The following is a 21,361-nucleotide window of genomic DNA, read 5'->3' as shown; positions in this document are numbered from 1 at the left end:
CCCTCACAATAAAACAGTTTTTTCTTAAATATAAGTGGAACTTTTTGTGTTCCAACTTCATCCCATTCCCCCTGGTGTTTAAGCCCCTGCAGTTCCAGGATCTCACCGTGCCCAGCCCACCACTAACCCCTGACCCTCAGCACCTCAGCCCCACGGCTTTGGGATCCCTCCAGGGCTGGGCACTGCCCCAGCTCCCTGGGCAGCCTGGCACAGGGGCTGACACCCCTCTCAGGGGAACAGTTCTGCCTCAGCTCCAACCTCAACCTCCCCTGGGGCAACTTGAGCCCCTTTTCTCTTGTCGCTCATTACTAGGCAGAAGAGGCTGACCCCCAGCTCACTGCAGCCTCCTGTCAGAGACTTGCAGAGTGTACCTGTCTCCCCTCAGACTCCTCTTTTTCAGGCTGAACACCTCCATTCCCTCAGCTGCTCCCCCTCACCCTTGTGCTCCAGCCCCTTGCCCAGGTCTCGACATGCTCCAGCACCTGTGTCTTTCTTTTAGTGAGTTTTTCCGCCGAGGTGGGCACAGATGAAGGATTTACCCCTTGCTGTTAAGGACAGAGCCGTGTGGGCCCCGAGGGCGCGGGGGTGCGGGGACGGGGAGGCGAAGCCTCGCCCCCTGAGGCAGCCCAAGATGGCGCCGGCTCCTTCCCGCCTCGGTGACGTCGCGCGAGGCGCCGCGAGCTGCGCGCTCCTCGTCACGTGACGGCGCGCTGACGTCACGCGCGCGGCGTCTCCTGCCGGTAAGCGGCGGCCGCGGGCTGAGGCGGGTGAGGGGCCGGCGGGGCCCGGGCCGGGGAGGAGCGGGGCCGGCAGGCCGCCGAGGCTGCCCGGGGGAGCGGCTGAGGCCGCCGTGGCCTGGGGAGAGCGGCTGAGGCACGCGTGGCCTGGGGAGAGCGGCTGAGGCCCGTTTGGCCTGTGGCGAGCGGGTGGGGTGAGGGCTGCTGAGCGCCGCCCGGCGCCGGGGCTGTGAGGGGGTGACCCAGTGGTGTACCCGCAGGTTGTCTCGTCCCTTCCCGAGCTGCGTGTGGTAAAACGCTAAACGCGGATTCCATGTCTTTCCTTGTAAGTAAACCCGAGCGGATTAGGGTGAGTGTTGAACACCGGACTTCCCTTCGTTAGCCGCCTGCCTTGCGCGTGTGCGCGGGAGGAGCCGCGGCGGGGCCGGCCTCCTGCAAAGCACCTCCGAGCCTCGTTAAAACCGGGCTGAGGACACGCTGTGCGGGCGAGGGGCTGCTTAAAACCAACAAACCTCGCGCTGAAATCCTCCTTCGCTTGCACACAGCCGTGTCTCCGCGGTGTGTGGTGCCAGAGCTTTGCGTGGCCACGCGTTGCCCCAAGTAACAAAAAGCACGGTAACGCTGATCCCGTCCTGCCCTTCTGCCTCACAACACTCACGGTTTCTGCTATTGTGTGTGGGGGGTTCCCCTAAACTAAGCTTGGAAAGCAAAACACAACATCTGTCTTGAATTCTGTGTCTTTTGAGCGAGCAGGTTTCATGTGAGGAAAACCACTTTTAATGCCTTAAAATGCTTTTGTTCTATTTGAGACTCTCTGGTGCTTTCCAGGACTGCCTTCCCTTGCACTAAACAACATAAGCTTATTCCTTTTTCACTCCTTTTACCAAGTAGACAAATCCTGCACGACCTAACACAACCTGCTGTGACTTAGAAGCATGAATTCTGGAAGAGAACAACAGCTTTAAAACTTCTGTGTTCCAAATGACATTCAGTCCATCGATGTGTAGCCAGAGTTCTCCGAGTCACCACCTGGTTGTAAACCAGTTGAAAGCTTTTTTACACCTATTACACACAAGCAAACTACTTTTATTTGCCTGTAGAAAGGAGCTGTAGCATGCTTAGTGTTGTTGCTGTATGTGCATGTATATAGATTCATGTTGGAATGATCTCAGCCTGTGTGCCTGCCATGGTAATGGCAGAAGAAGCCATTGACCTTGCAGCTAATCAGTGTTAGACACTGTGGAATGTCTTGAAGTATTCTCATTCTCGTATGTTTTTTGGGTTTTTTGTGGGAGAGGGGGAAAAAAAACTTGTGTCTATGTGAAATAACTGATTATTGAGGGGATTTTTCTTTCTTTCAGCGGTGGGTGTCTGAAAAGTTCATTGTTGAGGGCTTAAGAGACTTTGAACTGTTTGGAGGTAAGTTTTCCTCTTACTAGTTGATCCTATTAGATATATTTCAGCTGTGAGGCCTCTTATTTTGCAGGTTAATATGAATCTTTACAGTAAAAGAGATGAATAAATCTGCTTGTACCACCAGATCTGGTTATTCAAGCTGGCTCACTTTATAAAGTTAAGATGCAATTGTCTAAGATCCAACAAGTTTCTTTAGAAATCAGTTTCATGTTGATGGCAGGACTATTTTCAGACCCTGCATTCTGTATTTCTTTGCATAACCACTGCTTTTTTTTTTTCCTATGCAAAAGATAAGATTTGGGACTGGGGAGATGAATTACCTGTTTCCAAGTTAAAATGGGGTTTAAAACACCTGCAGGAGCCATTTCTCTTCTGCTTTGTGCAGAATGACCAAAATTGACCTCTTGGATACAGAATTCCTGACTAGTGCATGGAAAGCAATCAGAGCATAGGAAGGAGATCTAGATCTTGAGCTTCCAGGTGGAGTGGGAGAAGGCTAAGGGCTAACCTGCTGGAGGGCAACTCCATGGAAAAGGACCTGAGAGTTCTAGTGGGCAGCAAATTAAACATGAGCCAGCAACGTGGCCTTGTGGGCAAGAAGCCAATGGCAGCCTGGGGGCATCCAGCAGAGTGTGGGCAGCAGGGCCAGGGAGCTTCTGCTCCCCTTTGCTCTGCTCTGCCACATGTGCTGAGGCCTCACCTGTAGTCCTGAGGCCAGTTGTGGGCTCCCCAGCTGCAGAGGGACAGGGAAGTGCTGCAGAGAGGCCAGCACAGGGCCAGCAAGATGCTCAGGGCACTGGAGCATGTTCCTGCTGAGGAAAGGCTGTGGGCCCTGGGGCTGCTCAGGCTGGAGAAGAGGAGACTGAGGGGAGACCTTAGTAACACTTGAAAGTACCTAAAGGGCTGATGTCAGGAGGATGGGGCAACACTTTTTTTGTGGTGGCCAGTGACAGGACAAGGGGTGATGGGATGAAGCTGGAACACAAACAGTTCCATTTAAACATAAGGAAAAGATCTTTCAGTGCTGAGGTGAGGGAGCCCTGGCCCAGGCTGCCCAGGGAGGGTGTGGAGGCTCCTTCTCAGGAGGTTTCCAAACCCACCTGGACATGTTCCTGTGCCCCCTGAGCGAGGGGAACCTGCTTTAGCAGGGGATTGGGCTGGATGAGCTCTGGAGGACCCTTCCAACCCCAGCCATTGTGGGATTCTGTGATTTTTCCCTAAATAAACTTTATGTGGTTTCTTTTGTATTTAAACAAAGTAGAGGTGCCATTTTTGAATGTGTTTACAGCTGTAATTAAAAGCATAAATGCCATTTCTGTTGGCTATTGAATCCCCTCATACTCCAGTTGGATTCTTTTTAATGCTGCAACCTTATGTGTAAATTAGACATGTCTGAAAGCAATTGTTGTATGAAGTTGGTATCAACAAAGTATCAGCACAGGCTTATTTTACTCAGTTGTTCCAACTGTCTCTTTAATGTGCACACATCTGGTGAACAATTAATTTCTTTACTCCAGAGCAGCCTCCGGGTGACGCTCGGAGAAAAGTAAGTGACTTTTGCAGGCTGTGGTGCTGTGGTTCATTGCATGGAGATTATTCCTTGTGGAAGTTTTGAGTTCTTTTCTTTTAACCTTAGTTGTATATTTCATCTCAGTATCTAGCTCTACAAATGGTGGAAACAGGTTTCACCCTGGAGCGGAGATTTTGGTGTGTGGTTGTTTTTAAACGAAAGGTGACAAGTCAAAGCTTTAAACTTCCTCTCTTATATTTGTGTTGTCATTCCCCTCAAGCCTCCCAAGGGCCTGATTTTTCAGTGATGCTGATCTCTTATGACTCTCTCCTAAAGGAAGAGGTTTATCTGTGGGACTTGAGAAAACTAGGCCTCCAGTCCCTTCAGAACACCTCAATTCTGATTTCCTTCCTCTTCCATTCTAGAGCAGCCACAACAGAGGCTCCAACATCAAACCCAAACATCCTCCCATTTTCAGATTGTGGTGTCTTTACCTTTTGTTTATTTCTCTCTAGAACAAATTCTCTGCATGCTTAGAGAGCCCTTTCACAACTACAGTTGTGAGCAGATGTGGAATATCTATTCAACAGCCAAAATGTGGCAGCTGAGAGCTTTACCTTGGTGCTTGTTTTTCTGCAGGCCCTGATTTCACACTGGCTGCTACCTAATGAGCAAAATGCTCATAGGAGAACTCAAAATGTGTATGTCTAAAAGCTTTCTCACCTCCCCACACCTTGTTGGAACGTTTCTGTGTGTGGGTGTTGCTCTTGTTTAAGCTAATTACAAATGCAAATCAAGGGGGTTGATTTGATTAGAACTGTCTCAGTTCTATCTGCTTAGCATTGATTTTTTTTGTGCCAGTGTCTGGAATTTACTGGCACAAACAAAGCTGAGAAGCAAAGAAGTATGTGATATGTTTTGGATCAAGTCAGGTAAATTCACACTTCTTTTTTAACACACAAATACTGGACTTGGAAGCAAATTGAGACCAGGTTTGGTTTTGTTAAAATGTTCCCTTGGAGTTTGGACACTTTTGCTGTGGTGTTGCTGACTTTTGTTTCTTTTACACCAAAAGAGAAGCTTACTTTTTTCCAGCAAAGCTATAGGAAAAAAAAGAGAATCATTTGGAGAGAGGGATGGGAGAAAAATTTGGAATGAGGAGGTGGAGAGAAAGGCAGCAGAACAAAACCAATATTCCCCTCTTCCTAACTCAAATAGAGGATTCTAGTCCTTGCTAGCATCATCCCACTGATGACATTTATAGCAGTAGATGCCTTTCAAAGATTCATTTCCTTAAATCTCTCTCAAATTCCAATCAGATCAACAAGCTTAGCTCTTAATAAATGTCATACCATAAAGCTAGTCAGATGTGACTTCATTTTGCAGCTGCTTTTGCTTTCAACCATACACCAAAAGTTATCCTGGGTGAAACCACCCAGGAGCTTTTTTCTTTTGTTCCCACAGTATTTCATAAATGACATTTCAGTTTAAGTTGAAACAAACAAAAAGAGAACAAAGCCTCTTGTGTGATGCTGATAGATTCCTGGTAGAGCTCCTCTTGCATTAACTCTCGGTATTGCTCACTGCTAACATGAGGAGAGGCGAGTGAAGGACCCTCTGATGCACTGGAAGCCTTTGGAAAAGGGAATTAACAGGCCCATGAGTGTTGAAACAGCCTTACACCATTAACAAGATGAAATCTCTTAATTGTTTTGAGGTGGTTTTTTGCATCTGTTTTGTTGGCTTCTGCTGTGTCTGGAGTGGGCTTTTATTAAAGCAAAGCACTTAACACTTTGTTCAGTGTTTCACCAGCTGTCATTGCTCCATAACGCTGCTTCTCTGAACCTCCTTGCTTTCCATTTCCTTGGTGGTGCCTTTCTGCTTCAGAGGTTTTCCATCTGCCTCTGTGTCATCTTGCTGTTGACAGACCTGTGTGAAATTGCTGGAAGAAGTCATGAATGATACAACTGAAGTCAGAATTGACAAGTTGCCCTTAACAGAAGTTGGAAAGTGAGAATGGAAAGTTGCTGCCTGTTCTCAGCCAAGAGACAGCACTTGAAAAAGAGGGATTTTGGGGACTGGTCTCAGGGGTTTAGCTGTCCTGAAATGGGACTGAGTTGCTTGGCTAGAATTGTTAGAGATTAAATTCCATAGCACTCTTCCCAAATCTCAGGTTTTGCCTTTTTCCCTTAACTGAACAAAATATCTATTTTAAAGGTAGGCAGACAAGGGTAAAATGTGTGCTGTTCCAGGTCAGCTGAAAAGGTGAAGTCTGAAAAAGCAAGTCTGACTGCTGAGCTCACTCCCAAAGTGTACTTAGGGACACAGAGGTGATTTATGGCAAATTCATATCTCTGCTTATTGCACTTTTGTTTGCTCTGGGCTGAGTGGAGAAGGGCAAGTTGCACCGTTTTCAGCTGTCACTGTGTTGTTTCCATCTCTCAGTGATAGAAGGAACAGGATGTGCTGTCACTCTAGGAGAACGCAGAAGCCTTTTCTGCTTCATGTACCATGAGAAAAGGTCTGATAAAGGGCATTTGCTGTTGGTGAAGAATGAGGTGGAAACAAAAAATGAGCTGGAGTGAGCTCCAAATGTCAGGAGGAGTTAATGTGCTGGAAATTTGAGAGAACTCAATCTCATCTTAGACACCAAAGAAACTTGTTCTCCCATTAGGATGCTCTCCCTTTGCCTTTGAAAATTTGAGGGGAGTTGGAAGGCAAAATAGAACTTGCAATATGTTGAAGTTTAAGCAAAATCCTGCTTGGAAAGATTGATGTGTAAATAAAGCAGGTGGCTTTCTGTCAGATGCACTGAAGAAAAGCTGACAGGCTTAGGAATGCTGTGTGCTGTGGGGTCTCTTTGGGGTTCTTTCCCCCTTCCTGAAAGCACCTAACGCTTTGCAGTTAAGTTTTTGCTTTCATTTGAAGCTTTTCATGTGTGTCTAATCTTCATATCTTTGAGCTAAGTTGGTTCATCACTTCTACCATTCAGCTAAGTGGCCTTACCACAGACAAGCAGCTGAAAGCCAGAAGCTTTAGCACCAGCCAGGAATATTGGCTGCCACAGTGACAGAAAGTGTTAGGAGTTGCTCACTGTCTAAAAATAGTGCCTTGTGGGCTGGAGGATCACAAGTCTGCTTTGTAAAGAAAAGAACTTGTGCAAATTCCTTGCTTGATTGCTGCTTTTTGACATTAGAAGCTTTCCTTAGATGGCCTTTTGCTCAGGCAAGAGGATGGTGGAGTAAGAAGCTTTGTAATTCAGGGGAGAAAGGTAGTACTTAAACTATCCTGGGGAATGGTGATTGGCCTCATCCAAATATTCCTAAAGAAATTGGAGCTTGCAGTAATTAAGAACCTACCTGTTACAGGGCTTGAAACACAGATGTCTGGATCTTCTGAAATGAGGCATCTCCTGGGTTTCAATTGATCAGTAACCATTGTAACAGCAATTAAACTCTCTCTTCTATATTCACTCACTGTCATATGAGGTATATGATCATAGGAAGGAGCAGATGATGGGTTTTTTTCCAGCATGTGATTGTTTCTTTTGATCTGACTTGATGGTTTTGTTTTCCCCCCCTCCAGACAAATGAAGCGAGCTCCGAGTCGATAGCTTCTTCCCCTAAAAGGGACACCATGAGCAACTTCCTACCAGATAGCAGCTGTTATGAGCTGCTCACTATCATAGGTAATAACTGCTTATGGGTTGGAGGATCAGAAGCCTGCTTTGAGGAGGAAAGAACTTGTGCTAATTAATTGGCGTCTTCTTGATTGATTGCTGCTTTTGGATTGCTTTAATAAAGAGCACTGAGATGTCAATCCCAAACTGACAGAGGTGGGTTAAGAAGGCAGAGAGTTGGGATCAATGGGGCAGGGACTAGTTGGAGGCCTGTATCCAGTGGAGTCCCTCAGGGGTTGGTGCTGGGACTGGTGCTGGTCAATCTATTCATTAATGACTTTGCTGAGGGAGCAGAGGCACTGGCAGCAAGTTTGCTGATGATACTGAACTGGGGGCAGTGGCTGCCACCCCAGAGGCTGTGCTGCCATTCAGCCAGCCCTGCACAGGCTGCAGGCTTGGGCAGAGAGACATCCAATGACATTCAGCAAGGGCAAGTGCAGAGTCTGGCATCTGGGAAAGAACAAGCCCATGTAGCAGCACAGGCTGGGGAATGAAGTGTTAGAGAGCAGGGCAGGGGAAAGGGAGCTGGGGGTGCTGGTGGGCAGCAGCATGAGCAGGAGCCAGCAACGTGGCCTCGTGGCCAAGAAGGCCAATGGCAGCCTGGGCTGGATGAGAAGGGCTGTGGGCAGGAGGTGCAGAGAGGTTCTGCTCCCCCTCTGCTCTGCCCTCCTGAGCCTGCAGCTGGAAGATTGTGGCCAGTGCTGGGCCCCTCAGTTGCAGAAGGACAGGGAGCTGCTGGAGAGAGTTGAGTGCAGGGCCACAGAGATGCTGAAGGGAGTGGAGCATCTGCCTTGTGCTGAAAGGCTGAGGGAGCTGGGGCTCTGCAGCTGGGAGAAGAGGAGCCTGAGGGGTGAGCTCATTCATGTTCCAAATGCATCAAGGGTGGGTGTGAGGAGGCTGGAGCCAGGCTGTGCTCAGGGATGGCCAATGACAGGACAAGGGGCAATGGGGACAAGCTACAACAGAAGAGGTTCCAAAGCAACACAAGGCAGAATTTGTTCCCTGTTGAGGTGAGGGAGCACTGGCAGGTGCTGCCCAGATGGGCTGTGGAGGCTCCTTGTCTGGAGCCATCCCAACCCCAGCTGGATGAGTCCCTGTGTGCCCTGCTCCAGGTGGTGCTGCTCTGGCAGGAGGGTGGGGACTGGATGATCTTTTGAGGTCCCTTCCAGACCTTCAGATTCTGTGATCCTCTTAAGATTGCTTTAATAAACAACACATGAGATGTCCATCCCAAAGGCTTCCAACTGAAAGATGCCTGTGGTGGCTTAATGATACTGAGCGTGAAGTACAAAGTCAGCAGAAGCAGCCTGAAACCCTCTCCCTGTTCTTGATGGGACTGCAAACCTAATAATTTCTATCTCAGTTCTGAACGTGGAAGTTCATGTTCCTGGCTGGGAGGGTTTCTCTGGATGTCCAGGAAGGCAGTGTTTGATGGAACAGTGACTCTTTTTCGTGGGGGCCAAAAATAGTTTCAGTCAATGAGTGTGAAGATTATTTAAAGGTCGAGGAATGGAGGAGTTGTCCAGAAGTGTGTGTTTCCACAAGTATTGCTGAAGCTCTAATGCCTTTTTCTTTCAGGCAGAGGCTTTGAAGATTTAATGGTGGTGAACCTGGCCAGGTATAAACCCACAGGAGAGTATGTCACAGTCAGAAGAGTGAACCTGGAGGCTTGCACCAATGAAATGGTCACGTTCTTGCAGGTAACAGAAATCCCTTTGTTCCGTAATGCAACTTGAGGAGAGGACAGACAGCAAGAGCAGTGCTTTCTCATTACTATATTCCTGTTTCTACCTTTACTAAATTGAGTGAAAGGAACCTTTTCTTTACTTTTAGGGGGAACTCCACGTTTCCAAACTCTTCAACCACCCTAACATCGTGCCATACAAAGCAACTTTCATAGCTGACAACGAGCTGTGGGTGGTGACATCTTTCATGGCCTACGGTAGGTGCAGAGGGAATACCTTTGTCTGACCATCATATTCTGTGAAATTCAATTTAACAGGTGGTTTGTTTCTTTTCAGGTTCTGCAAAAGATTTAATCTGTACCCATTTCATGGATGGAATGAGTGAACTGGCCATTGCATATATCCTCCAAGGTGTACTCAAAGCACTGGACTACATCCACCATATGGGCTATGTACATAGGTAACCAGTCATCCTTGTTCCTTGTGTTGCAGAAATCCTGCTCAGCATCAGAGCAGAGTGGGTAGTTGGGGGAGATGTGGAGCACATGAGCAAGCTTTATATTACTTCGCTGTTTAGATCAAGTCAGTGCGATACGTGGGATGTTAATTGTGATATCATTTGATGAAAGTGTCGCTGTGCAACAAGCTTATCCCAGAGACCACTGTGTAGCTAAAAATCACAGTTGCAGCCCACAAGGCTCACTTGCAGTGTTCAGATACTCTCCAAACTGAGACTAACAGGGCCAGGGGAGGATTTGCCCTTTTGCTCTTTAAGGTCCTGGGTCCATAACTTTAGTTCCTGCTCCAGAAAGATTCATTGGAACCCTGCAAAATAGGAGAGCAGAGTCCTGTCCGTGCTTGTAGAAGTGGTTTTGCACAGCATTCAGGATGGTTCTGGCCCAGGCTGCCCAGGGAGGGTGTGGAGGCTCCTTCTTTGGAGGTTTCCAAACCCTCCTGGACAGGTTCCTGTGTGACCTGATCTAGGTGGGAGCTGCATCTGCAGGGGAGCTGGACTGGATGAGCTCTAAAGGTCCCTTCCAACCCCTCCCATTCCATGATTCTTGGGAGTCTCATTTGTTTCTGTTTAGTACTGCAACTTCTTTCTAAGTCCCTGCCTCCACTTCTTAGCATGTTTTCCCTCTCCTCTGATACCTAGTTACTACATCTTGTTTTATTCCACGTGCTGTAAAAGAAATTCAGCTTACCCATAACTCCTTTTTAGTACCTGTTACCACTGAATCCTCCTGAGTGATCTGGGAGGGACTTACTTCCTTTGAAACCAGAGAACCTGACTTGTGTTTTTTTCCTTGCTTTCAGGAGTGTTAAGGCCAGCCACATCCTGATCTCTGTGGATGGCAAAGTGTACCTCTCCGGCCTGCGAAGCAACCTCAGCATGATCAACCACGGGCAGCGGCTCAAAGTTGTTCATGACTTTCCCAAATACAGCATCAAAGTCCTGCCTTGGCTCAGTCCTGAAGTCTTGCAGCAGGTGTGTTTGAAGAACACTGCCAGTTTTTAGTGAGATCTCTATCCTTTCCTGAGTTCTTAAGGCATAGTCACGGGGTGGGGGTGGCCACAACAAGGGTTGTGTTTCCTCCTGATGAGCTCTTGTCTTTTTTTTTCCTATCTGTTTTACCTTAAAACCAGTGACCCCTGGCAAGGGGAAGCTGTATCAAATTGCTCCTATCAAAAGGAGCAATTGTTGAGAAGCCCATGTTACAGCATTGTCTTTACTTTCCCTCCAGAAAAAAAAGTGCACATAAGGGGAGAGGCTAAAGGAAACACATTTGGGGTGGGCACAGGGCAAGTGGCTAGAATCTGATCTATTGGATTAAATAGTTTTCTTGTAGGCACCTCTGCAGGTTCTGCCATTAGGAAATTGTTCCTTTAGATCCCAGTTCCCCAAAGGTGGATCCATCCCTACCAGCTGGCTGATTCCAGTCAAATAAACCTTACCCTCAGCTGTGTTTTAACAAACAGAAGCCCCAGCACCACAACAAACCAGCTTATATTCAACTGGTGCTATTTCTGCTCTGATCATTTGGCTTTGCTGTTGTGCACATAGACCCCCGCCCCGGGTATTGCCCATGTAATCTCAAGGCTGATTTTGCTCTTTCATCTAGAATCTGCAAGGTTATGATGCAAAATCTGACATCTACAGCGTGGGGATAACAGCCTGTGAGCTGGCAAATGGACATGTACCATTTAAAGACATGGCTTCTACTCAGGTAAGGTGTGAAAGGAGGTATGATCCCTCTCTACAGCTACCTGGAAAGGGGTTGGAGTGAGGTGGAGGTTGATTTCTCCACTAATGAATTACAGGACAAGAGGAAATGTTCTCAGTTGCCTCAGGGGAGGTTTAGATTGGAACTGAGGAAGAAGTTTTTCCCTGAGGGGGTTGTTAAGCATTGAAACAGGCTGCCCAGGGAGGTGAGGGAATCCCAGTCCCTGGAGAGACTAAAGACACATAGCTGAGGTGCTGAGGGCCATGGAATCCAGGGACTCCAGGAGCTTCAAGGTCTTTTCAAAATGATTCTCTGAAAGCTTTTCCTTTCTCATCCTTCATCCTGGCACATGGAACTGCTTTGCTGCACTGGGATGTGGAGCCAAAAGGCTGCCATACCTCCCTGAATGGGGCGTCTCAGCTATCTGACCTTGCTGTGTGTGATGTTCCATCCTTTCTCTTCCAGATGCTCCTGGAGAAGCTGAATGGGACTGTTCCCTGTCTTCTGGACACCACCACCATCCCTGCTGATGAGCTGAGCATGAAAACCTCCCGTTCGAGTGCTAATTATGGGATGGCTGAGAGCATGGCCACTGGCAATGTGAGAGCAGCCAACGGGGAGCCAAGCCTGCACCCCTACCTTCGGACCTTCTCCACCTACTTCCACAACTTTGTAGAGCAATGTCTGCAGAGGAACCCTGATTTCAGGTAAGGCCCAGGCAAAGCTGCTCCTCACAGAGCTTCACACTATTCTAAGGGCTAATTAAACCCTTAGTTTTCTTTCCAAAAGCATAGAGCAGTGAGGATATGCTCCATATGTTGAGAGGAACAATCCAAGGATGGAAAATGAGCAGTGTTAAGGCTTTGAGGACTTTCTGGAAGCAAGGATGAATAATTACTTCTTCTTTGAGGAGTTAAGAGTGGTGTTACACATCAGGAAAATAAACAACTTGATTTTCTGCTCTCTAGGAGACTGGTTTACCCAGTTTCCATCCCTGCCAGTGTCTGCTGTTGAGAATGACGGATGGACACGTTCCTGTGTGACCTGATCTAGGTGGGACCTGCTTTAGCAGGGAGGTTGGGCTGGATGATCTCTAAAGCTCCCTTCCAACCCTCACCATTCTGTGATTCTATGAAGTGATGGAGAGCTGTGTTCTCTGGAGTAAGCACAAGGTTGTCTTTAAGCCACAGTGAACTTCTGTAGCGAGCCACACCGTTCAGAAACTGTCCCTTTGACCAAGTACTGGGGTCTGTAAGTTGGTGACTTATGCAGAAGGTTGAAACCTGAACATAATGAGACAGCAGTACTGATTACAACATGGAGATTTCTGAGAGAGGGGAAGAAGGATGAACCCTGGGTTTTAATTTCTTCCATCACCCCCCACCTGACTTTACACACTAATGAGGGGTCATGTGCTTGCTTTATTCCCTTCTCCAGGCCGAGCGCAGGCACTCTGCTGAATCACCCCTTTTTCAAGCAGGTAAGGAACTCATTTCATCTGCAAGGCAAAAGCACTGGTTCCTCTGTAGTTGGTGTCTTGGTGCATCACTGAACCTGAGGGTGGGAATGTCAAGTTGTATTTTGTGTCATCTCAAAGGATGAAGTTAGTTTGCTACACTCCTAGTGCAGCTTGGTGATGTTCTCCTGGGAGGTGGATGGCCCAGGCTGCCCAGGGAGGGTGTGGAGGCTCCTTCTCTGGAGGTTTCCAAACCCACTTGGACATCTTTGTGTACCCCCTGATGGAAGGGAACCTGCTTTAGCGGGGGCTTGGGCTGGATGAGCTCTGGAGGCCCTTTCCAACCCCAGCTATTCTATGACAAGGTGCTGGTCTATTAAGGCACACAGCTGAGGTGCTGACAGCCAAGAGTTAGTGATGGGCCTGGCAGTGTGAGGGCAGGGGCTGGCCAATGGCAGCCTGGGGGCATCCAGCAGAGTGTGGGCAGCAGGGCCAGGGAGGTTCTCCTCCCCCTCTGCTCTGCTACATCTGCTGAGGCCTCATCTGGAGTCCTGTGTCCAGTTGTGGGCTCCCCAGCTGCAGAGGGACAGGGAAGTGCTGCAGAGAGGCCAGCACAGGGCCAGCAAGATGCTCAGGTACTGGAGCATGTTCCTGCTGAGGAAAGGCTGTGGGCCCTGGGGCTGGTCAGGCTGGAGGAGACTGAGGGAGGAGCTCATTAAAAGTATTTGAAAGGTGGATGTCAAGGGGATGAGAAACACTTTGTAGTGTCCAGTGACAGGACAAGGGGGCATAGACATAAGCTGCAACACAAACAGTTCCACTTAAACACAAGGAAAAACTGCTTTACTGTGAGGGTGAGGGAGCCCTGGCCCAGGCTGCCCAGGGAAACCTGTTTTAGCAGGGGGTTGGGCTGGCTAAGCTCTAGAGATCCCTTCCAACCCCTGTGACTCAATGATGATCTTTTCCAACCATCATTCTGTGATTCGATGCAATCCCTCAGTGCAGGGTTGGGGGGAAAAGAGAAAGCTGCCGTCTTCCTTTCAGCTTGTACCCACCCAGGGTGGTGCTGGCTTTGAGGGGCAGCCCTTGGGGGGAGCATTTCAGCAGCCCCTTTTCCCTCCTCTGGCTGCAGATCAAGCGCCGTGCGTCTGAAGCGCTGCCCGAGCTGCTGCGCCCCGTCACTCCCATCACCAACTTCGAAGGGACACGGCCTCAGGATCCCAGTGGCATTTTTGGGCTGGTGTCAAACCTGGAGCAGCTAGATGTGGATGACTGGGAATTCTAGAGAGGGGATGAAAAAAACAACCCCACCAGAGACTTATTACCTGGTTGTGGACATTGTAATTTATTGGTCCTGTTCATCAAAGATGACGAATGTTACACGTAGAAGAGTTTACAGGTCCTTGGGAAGGAACTTTGCAACTGCCTGTTTACTTCAATAGCCTGAAAACAAAAAAGGACAGACCTGAACTGGGAAAGGAACAACCCCAAAGGACTGTGGCATATCCCAGGAGCACCTACTTCATGCAGCTGAGCACAGGTACATCACTGAGATGGGTTTGAGTCTGTTTTAGCTCTTATTTATGTTGTTCTAAAAAACAAATCACTGGCTTCCTCCTCTCACAGTTGAATGTTGCATCATCCTCCCCTCTTTGGTTCTTTCTCTTTTAAGGGTGCCTTAGAGTGAAGGGGAGGGAGAGGCAGCACTTAATTTTGGGCATTCTCTTCAAGCTACTCCAGTTACTGTTACAGTGTTGGCACAGGGCAAGTTCTGAGGATGGGAAAAAAAGGGAAGATGATGTTCTTGTCAGTGCTTTGTGATGGAAAAGGGGAGATGAAAGCCCATTCCCTTCCAGGCACACTTGCTGCATTGGGCATTGCTCTTTACCACTGGGCTGCTTCTCTTCCAGTGCTAGAGAGAGCTTTTGAAGACTCCTGAGTCAGACAGGGCACTGCAGCCCTTTTTCCCTCCCCCCCTTCTCCCATGAACTGGGCTGGTTTCACAGCCCCTGACACTCACCAGCTTGTTCACAGTGACTTACCCTGGCCCTGAGGATAAACCAAGCTGACTTTGATGTGAAGTCCCCTCGCTCACAACTCCCTTGACCATCCTGTACAGAATTATCTCCCCTTTGCTGTTCAGCTTTCCCCCACGACCCAGCTAAAAGCTTCTTCCTCTTGAGTGGTGGCTGTGACCATCCTGCTGCTGCAGCAGCTCTTCCATGGTTGTCTGGCTTTTGGAGGTGGATTTAGGCCTTTTAGTTTAACCCTTTCCAAGGACTGGGGTGCTTGATGTCTTTCTGCTCTTTTAGTGAAGCACTGAGAATCCAATCCTGGGGGTGTGAGTGATGGCAACAGTGGTGCTGCCAGCAGGTCCTTGTGTTTGTAAACTGTACTTGAAGCCCCAGTTTGTTATTCCAGGGTTGGGTTTGGGGATTTTTTTTTTTGCCAAAACAAATAAACTCTTTCTGAAGTTGTCTTTTTTTTAAAGTCTGCTGGTGCTGGAAGATGCTGCAGAAGGTCCCAAATGATGCCACAGGCTGGTGGTGCAGGCTTTGAACTCATTTACTTCCTTAAGGCACTTCATTTTCTGGCTTGAAGGCTGCAGCTTGTGAAAATCTTTCATTCTGAACAGGGACTGAATTGTTGGTACTTAGAGAAGGGGAAAAAAAAAGCGAGAGTCCAACTCCCAATGTGAATGCTGAGGGCTGAGTTAGTGAGAGATTGCTGCTGTTGGATTTCCTCACCCTAGAGGGGTGATTCAGGAGGTGTGGCGTGATTCAGGAGGTGTTGCCCACTGCAGTTCTAAGCCTCTTGTGAACAACAAGAAGCAAAAAGCAGACAAAGACTGGAGGGAACACACTGAGCTCCCCAAGAACTGCAGCACTCCCAGGCTGCTTTCCCCCTGAGTTGGCATTTTTAGGGTGAAGGATGAACTCAGTACAAGCTCTTTCTCATCCTCTTCCCTCCTTTCAGCTCCCTCTGTGCTCAGAGATCACAGGCATGACCTCTGAGCTGGCTTGATGCTCAGAGCAGCAGGGACAGTGTGAAGTTAGTGAAACAGCAGCACCGTGGTCAGAAAAGTGATTAAGTAACCAAACAGCAGGGATGGTGCTGCCGGAATCTGACCTCATCTGCTCTGGCTGCTGCCTTCACACAGCAGAGTCCAGCACAGGCAGGAGCTGGTGGTTGGATACAAACAGCTGCTGGGAGGGTGGTTTTTTAACTCCTCCATTAAAGCTTTATTCATCTAGATACAAAAACCAAGCTGTTCTGCTATTGGGCAGCCTCTCTGGTGTCTGAATGCTGCTGCTGCTCCTCTTCTTCTTCTTCTCCTTCCTCTGCTTTGCGTTTCTCCAGTTTTGCCATGAGCTCTGAAAAAAACAGGTAAGAGGCAGGATGAGAGACTAAGCTGTCCTACACTAATCTGGTCCTGTAAACACACCAGGGCAGCTGCCAATACTCATTTGCCAAGACTCAAAAGGAGCTCCCACATCACTTCTCCCAGCTCTAGATCCATCAGGGTTGCAACTACAGCCTCAGCCAAGCTCTGCCCACTCCCTCCCATGGCCTTTGGAACTCCCCTCCAGGCCGGGAGCCGGGTCGTGCTGGCACTAGGGGGAGCTCAGAGCCTGGCCCAAGCCCAGGATAGCTCGGAGCTGGTGCCAGACCCGCCCCTGGGAAAGGCTCCTCCTTCCTTCCCTCCCTCCCCCGCCGCTGCCCGTTACCTTTGGCGGGGTTGAAGACGCCGTTGGTTTGTTTATCACAGACATAGCAGCGCTGGGATTTGCGATAGTGCTGGAGGGCACAGCTCTCACAGAAGTAGTGCCTGCACCTGAGGAGATAAACACATGCCACTGCCCATCCCTGTGCCTAGGAGTTAGAAATAGCTATGTCCTCGGGGGATGCAGAAGAGAGGTGCATGCAGAGCTTTCCTCTGCAAGATTGACCCTAGGAAGGGTGTTTCGGCATCACTCGCTGCTGTGGAACAGTGGCACAGCCACTCCTGAGCTCTTCCAGACATCAGGTCACACAGGGAAGGTAGCCAGCAGTGTGGGACATCCCTGCTGCCCCCACTCTGCTCCTCCCCACTTGCCAAGCTCTGCCTTCCCCACGCTCCTGTTGCTCTGCTCCTGCCAGGGCAGAGTTGCCGTTCAGTGCCCAGGAGGAACCAAAGGCATAAAGAACAAGCTTAAGGGGAAAGATGATGGAATGAGGTAACAGCAATGGTGTTTGGACAATGAAAGCTTGAGATGCCTTCCAAGGAGATGCTCCAGCTGCAGCTGAGAGAGTCCTTGGTTAGCACAGACTTCCCCACTCACCAGAAAACCCACCCCACCAGCAGACACTTGGCTTCCTCTTGCCCAACCCACTTACTTGGTGACCACGGGGTTCTTGAAGGAACTTCTGCAGATGAAGCATTTGAAAGGCATATCTTCCTCATCACTGCTCACCTCGTAGTTTTCATCTTCTGTAGAAGAGAAAGTTACACAACCCTAGAACCCAAAGCAGAGGCAGCCAGCCCAGCTCCTGCACAGGGCTTCAAATACTGAACGTGGAGAGAGGATTAAATCTCTGCTGGAAACAACAGAGCTCTGGCATCTGGGTGTTGCTGATGTCAGTAACACATGTGGGACTGAGACATAATTAGGTCCAAGAATCCAGTGTGCCTGTTGCTCATCTCACAAGAGCAAATCCTTTCCTCCCTCACCCACTCACTGCTATAAAGAGACACAACCCTCCAGCCCTCTCTTTCCCTTTGCTTCCAAAACCAGCTGCTAAGGTTATCCCCAGCTCTGCAATGCAGAGTCTGTTGTGTCTAACATCAATTCAAGCCATGGCCCCTGCACTTATTGAGCTGGTATTTCCCCCCCCACCCCCACCAAAATCAGGACCCTCAGCTAGGGAAGGGGGAAGCAGGGGGTGCTGCTGTACCATTGACTCCGTAGCGACCCTCGTCCAGCTCCCGTTCGATCTGCCAGCCGTGTTTATAGTCAGAGCGGTCATGGAGGAATTTGCAGCTGTCTGAGAAGCACAGAGGAAGAAGAATTAAGAGGCAGGCTGTGGAGGGGGAAGGGTTAACAGAAGACCTGAGCTTTTGCCCAGCAGAAGAGGAAACCAGATTGCTTCCCCAAAGCTCCCGGAGATGGCACAGGACCCGTCTTGGGGTGACGGGCCGTGAGGATCAGGGGGTTGGAAGAGCTTTACTTATGAGGACCTTTGCTGTAGGACCTGAGGCTGGAGAACAGAAGGCTGAGAGAGGTCCTCATCAACACTTCTAAGTACCTCTGGTGGTCCCTTTTCCAAGCCCCACCACTGTGGGATTGTGTGATCACACTCATGTCACACAGGAGCAGGGAATCCCGTTCCTCAGTGGGCTGACACAAAGGATGAGAAGCTTCCCATGAAACAGCTTTGCCAACAGCATCACACACAGCAGCTCTGCACACAGGTGGCCTGTCAGGCACAGGATCACAAGCTGGATTGGATCCCCTTTCAGTTCTTTTTGAGATTCACTCACCTCCAAAGCCACAGAACCCAGTCTCTTTGTAGTCCTTGCAGATGTCAGGCTGATAGTCCCATCGGACCGTGGCCCTCAAATGCTCTGGAGCACGGATGGGGCCTTTCCTGAAAGGGTGGGAGAAGGCTCAGGTGAGCTGGGGGAGGGCCCTGGACAGAACCAACCAGAAACTGTCACAAACTACAAAGCTCAAGGGCTTTGAGGATGATGCCTGAGCTCCTCTGAGGTTCATTCCCAACCTACCTGACCATCCCTGAAGAGGCATTTCCCATGGACGTGTCCTTGGGCTTCACATACTTCTGGTAGTTGTTAATACCACGGTAAATTTTATCATCTTCCTTTCCTCTCAGCTCCTAAGCAAAAAGAAAGAAGATGAAAGGTCAGGAATGCTTCATGACACAGCTTTCACCAGTCTCCATTCCCAGTCCTTCCTTAAGAAAGCCAGAAAAAATCCCTTTCTTTGCAAGGGGTTAAACTCTTGGCTTCTCAAATTTCCGGGGAGGGAGAGATTCAAACTCTTCTTGAGGTGCAGATATTCCTGCTGCAGAGCATCAGGGCTTACAGAGCAAGGCTAAACTCACCTCCTGGATTTTCTGGCTACGTTCAAAGATGGCCTGGGCATCCTTCTCCTTCTCTGTGTCCAGCTCATACACTGCTGTGGCTCCCATGTCTTCTGGGCCAACGGGTTTCTGGAAAAAACACAACAAAAACTTGTGACAAGAGCAAAGAGAAAGCCTAGACAAGAGCTGCCCTGGCTTTCTGAAGGGGTTGGGCACAGACTAAGCACTACACATGGCCTGCTCAAGCTTCTACCTGGCTTTGCACGTGCCAGGGAGAATCCTCCCCTCCTGGGCTAGTGCTTGGCCAGGTCAGTGTTCATTCCCCACCTCTCCCACCTTTGAGGCTGCAGAGTCAGAAACACTTGATCCTTACTTCCAGCTTCACTGGAAGCTGAACTCAGCTCTCCTGGGTTCAAACCTTTCCCCACCAGCCAGTCCCACCCACGCCCAGGATGTTGTGTCCCACCTTTGAACCCATCTGTGGGTGCCCCACGTTCACTTTTAATCCACTCATCTGCTTTAAATTCCTCTTGTAATGACCTGGACAGACAGAGACACCTATTCCCAGGCTTTAGCAGAGCTCCAGGAACAGCTGCACACAAACCAAAGACTCACTGCAGCCAGCTTCCCTTAAAACCAGAGGCACTTGGGATTGGAAAAGAGCTTTAAACTCATAGAGTCCAAGCCCTAACACTAACCTACGGCCCTCGGCACCTCATCTGTGTATCTTTGGCATCCTTCCAGTGCTGGGGACTCCCTGGGACAGTGTCTGACAACCCCCTCAGGGAAAAAGTTCTTCCTCAGCTTCAATCTCAACCTCCCCTGGTGCAACTTGAGCCCATTTCCTCTTGTCCTATCGCTTTGTTACAGAGGAGAAGAGAACCAAACTCATCTTGGGTGCCAAAAGCTTCAAAGGTGTCCTCTCCCCTGTTCCCTTGCAGCACTGAGGGTTAACATGCTGCCCAATCAAAGGAGGGAATAATTACAGCAACTTATACTCCCCTTCATCTCTAATGTGAGCACAAAGAATAAAGGAATAGGTCTGAAGAGGAAGATGTGTTGCTATCTGCTTCTAATCTTGCCCAGGCTCTTACTAATGGGCAAAACCTCACTGCATCAAGAGACAAATCTAGTGAGAAGAGCAGCTGGAGTGCTCAAACCTTCACAACTAATGTCTCTCCACTCCAGATGGTCACAGGACACCCAGAACACAACATCAATCCCAAGAAAACAATCATCTCTGTCTGTCTGGTGGTCTTATTCCACCTCTAGTCCCAAGGACAAAGATGGGAACACCTTCTAATCCACCTTGAATTCACCTGATTCAAGTGCTCCCTCTCCTGAATGGTTTTGGGTGACTTTGGGCAACTCCAGTGGCCTCTTGGCATTTTAATTCTCACCTCTAAGAGGGAAAGGCCAAGCTTAGATGTCTCCTGAGGATAGAGGAGGTAGCAGGAGAATAAACCTAACACAAGGTGGGTGTCAGGAGGATGGGGAGACACTTTTCTGTTGTAGTATCCAGCGCTACGGCAAGGGGTAACATAAAAGCTGGAACACAAAAGATTCCACTGGAATAGGAGGAGAAACTTGTTTGGTGGTGAACTGAGGGAGCCCTGGCCCAGGCTGCCCAGGGAGGGTGTGGAGGCTCCTTCTCAGGAGGTTTCCAAACCCACCTGGACACATTCCTGTGCCTCCTGATCAAGGGGAACCTGCTTTAGCAGGGGATGAGCTCTGGAGATCCCTTCCACCCCCCACCATCCTGTGATTCTATCACTCTGTGACAGAGTGCTTTGTCTATTAAGAAAGAGCCAAGAAGATGCATCTATAGATTAAAAAAATAGAGGGAACAGCTGATCCCACAGAGGCAAATTCCCTCTCTCAAGCCAATCCAACGTGAGCCCACAGCCCAGAAGCACATCCCTGCCCCATCCTTACCGCCGACCTTGTCGATTTGTAAGTGACTCCGATGTCCTTTGCTGGATCCTCATCCTCACTGCTGCTCAGCGCATACGTGGCCTTCTCCTTCGTGCATCTCCTGGTCTGAGGGGCAGCAAAACACCAGCCGTCAGCGATGGAAAGCTCACACATCACACCCAGCCCCTGCAGATGCCGCAGGGGCTTCCCCTACCTTCTGAATCATAGGGTTAGGAGTATCCCTTCGCCGTTCCTTCCTCACCACCGTGCTGCTCTCCTCACCGCTGCTCTCTGAGAGGTAAAAGCCCAGAGTGAGGGGGAACCTGACGGGGAACCTGAGGGGGAACCTCGGCGGCACGGCCGAGGAAAAGCCCTTCACCGGGGAGCGCAGCGCTCCGGCTCAGCCTCCGCGGGGCTCGTCTCCCACCTCCCCACCGCCAGCAGCCCGCAGCCCTCACCCCGCTCCTGGTCGCTGCTGGGCCGCTTGCGCCGGCCCCTTCCCGCCGCCGGGCCCCGCTTCTTGAACACGAAGCCGCAGACGGGCCCTTCCTCCGCCATCTTGCCGCCGTGAGGCGGAGCAGCCGCCGCGCGGCGCCCTCTGGCGGGCGGGAGGACTCGGCGGGGCGGGGGAATGGAGGCGGGACTCGGGTGAGGCGAT

General features: G+C 49.6%; 2 protein-coding genes across 10 annotated transcripts; one reads left to right on the top strand and one right to left on the bottom strand.

Moving 5' to 3' along the window:
* Positions 1–857: 857 nt before the first annotated feature.
* On the top strand, positions 858–15,185 carry LOC133628728 (STE20-related kinase adapter protein alpha). Of its 7 annotated transcripts, none has more exons than XM_062017488.1 (12): positions 858–1,086; positions 2,099–2,156; positions 3,671–3,699; positions 7,249–7,351; positions 8,921–9,042; positions 9,176–9,284; positions 9,364–9,487; positions 10,345–10,516; positions 11,151–11,255; positions 11,718–11,959; positions 12,690–12,732; positions 13,841–15,185. In XM_062017488.1, the coding sequence occupies exons 1-12, from the start codon at positions 1,051–1,053 to the stop codon at positions 13,991–13,993; spliced, it is 1,296 nt and encodes a 431-aa protein (XP_061873472.1). In that variant the 5' UTR covers positions 858–1,050; the 3' UTR covers positions 13,994–15,185. The 7 variants fall into 7 exon arrangements, with proteins under 7 accessions (XP_061873472.1, XP_061873473.1, XP_061873469.1 ...); XM_062017489.1 differs by having other exon boundaries at positions 859–1,062; XM_062017485.1 differs by lacking the exon at positions 3,671–3,699 and having other exon boundaries at positions 860–1,062; positions 13,816–13,944.
* Positions 13,524–21,267, bottom strand: LOC104563881 (E3 ubiquitin-protein ligase RNF113A). Of its 3 annotated transcripts, none has more exons than XR_009820810.1 (11): positions 21,162–21,267; positions 20,918–20,994; positions 20,725–20,829; positions 18,811–18,918; positions 18,473–18,582; positions 18,230–18,336; positions 17,644–17,733; positions 17,086–17,179; positions 16,437–16,543; positions 14,751–16,082; positions 13,524–14,151 (listed from the first exon to the last, which is right to left on the bottom strand). XR_009820810.1 is itself a non-coding variant. In XM_010210466.2 (10 exons), exons 1-10 carry the CDS (start codon positions 21,259–21,261, stop codon positions 15,985–15,987), a joined length of 996 nt encoding a protein of 331 aa, XP_010208768.2. In that variant the 5' UTR covers positions 21,262–21,267; the 3' UTR covers positions 13,524–15,984. The 3 variants fall into 3 exon arrangements, 1 of the variants encoding a protein (XP_010208768.2); XR_009820811.1 differs by having other exon boundaries at positions 13,524–13,989; XM_010210466.2 differs by having other exon boundaries at positions 13,524–16,082.
* Between the last annotated feature and the right edge of the window lie 94 nt (positions 21,268–21,361).

This window comes from Colius striatus, chromosome Z (assembly GCF_028858725.1).
Source record: "Colius striatus isolate bColStr4 chromosome Z, bColStr4.1.hap1, whole genome shotgun sequence".
NCBI classification, from domain to species: Eukaryota; Metazoa; Chordata; class Aves; order Coliiformes; family Coliidae; genus Colius; species Colius striatus.
This window is presented reverse-complemented; position numbering and strand designations above follow the sequence as displayed.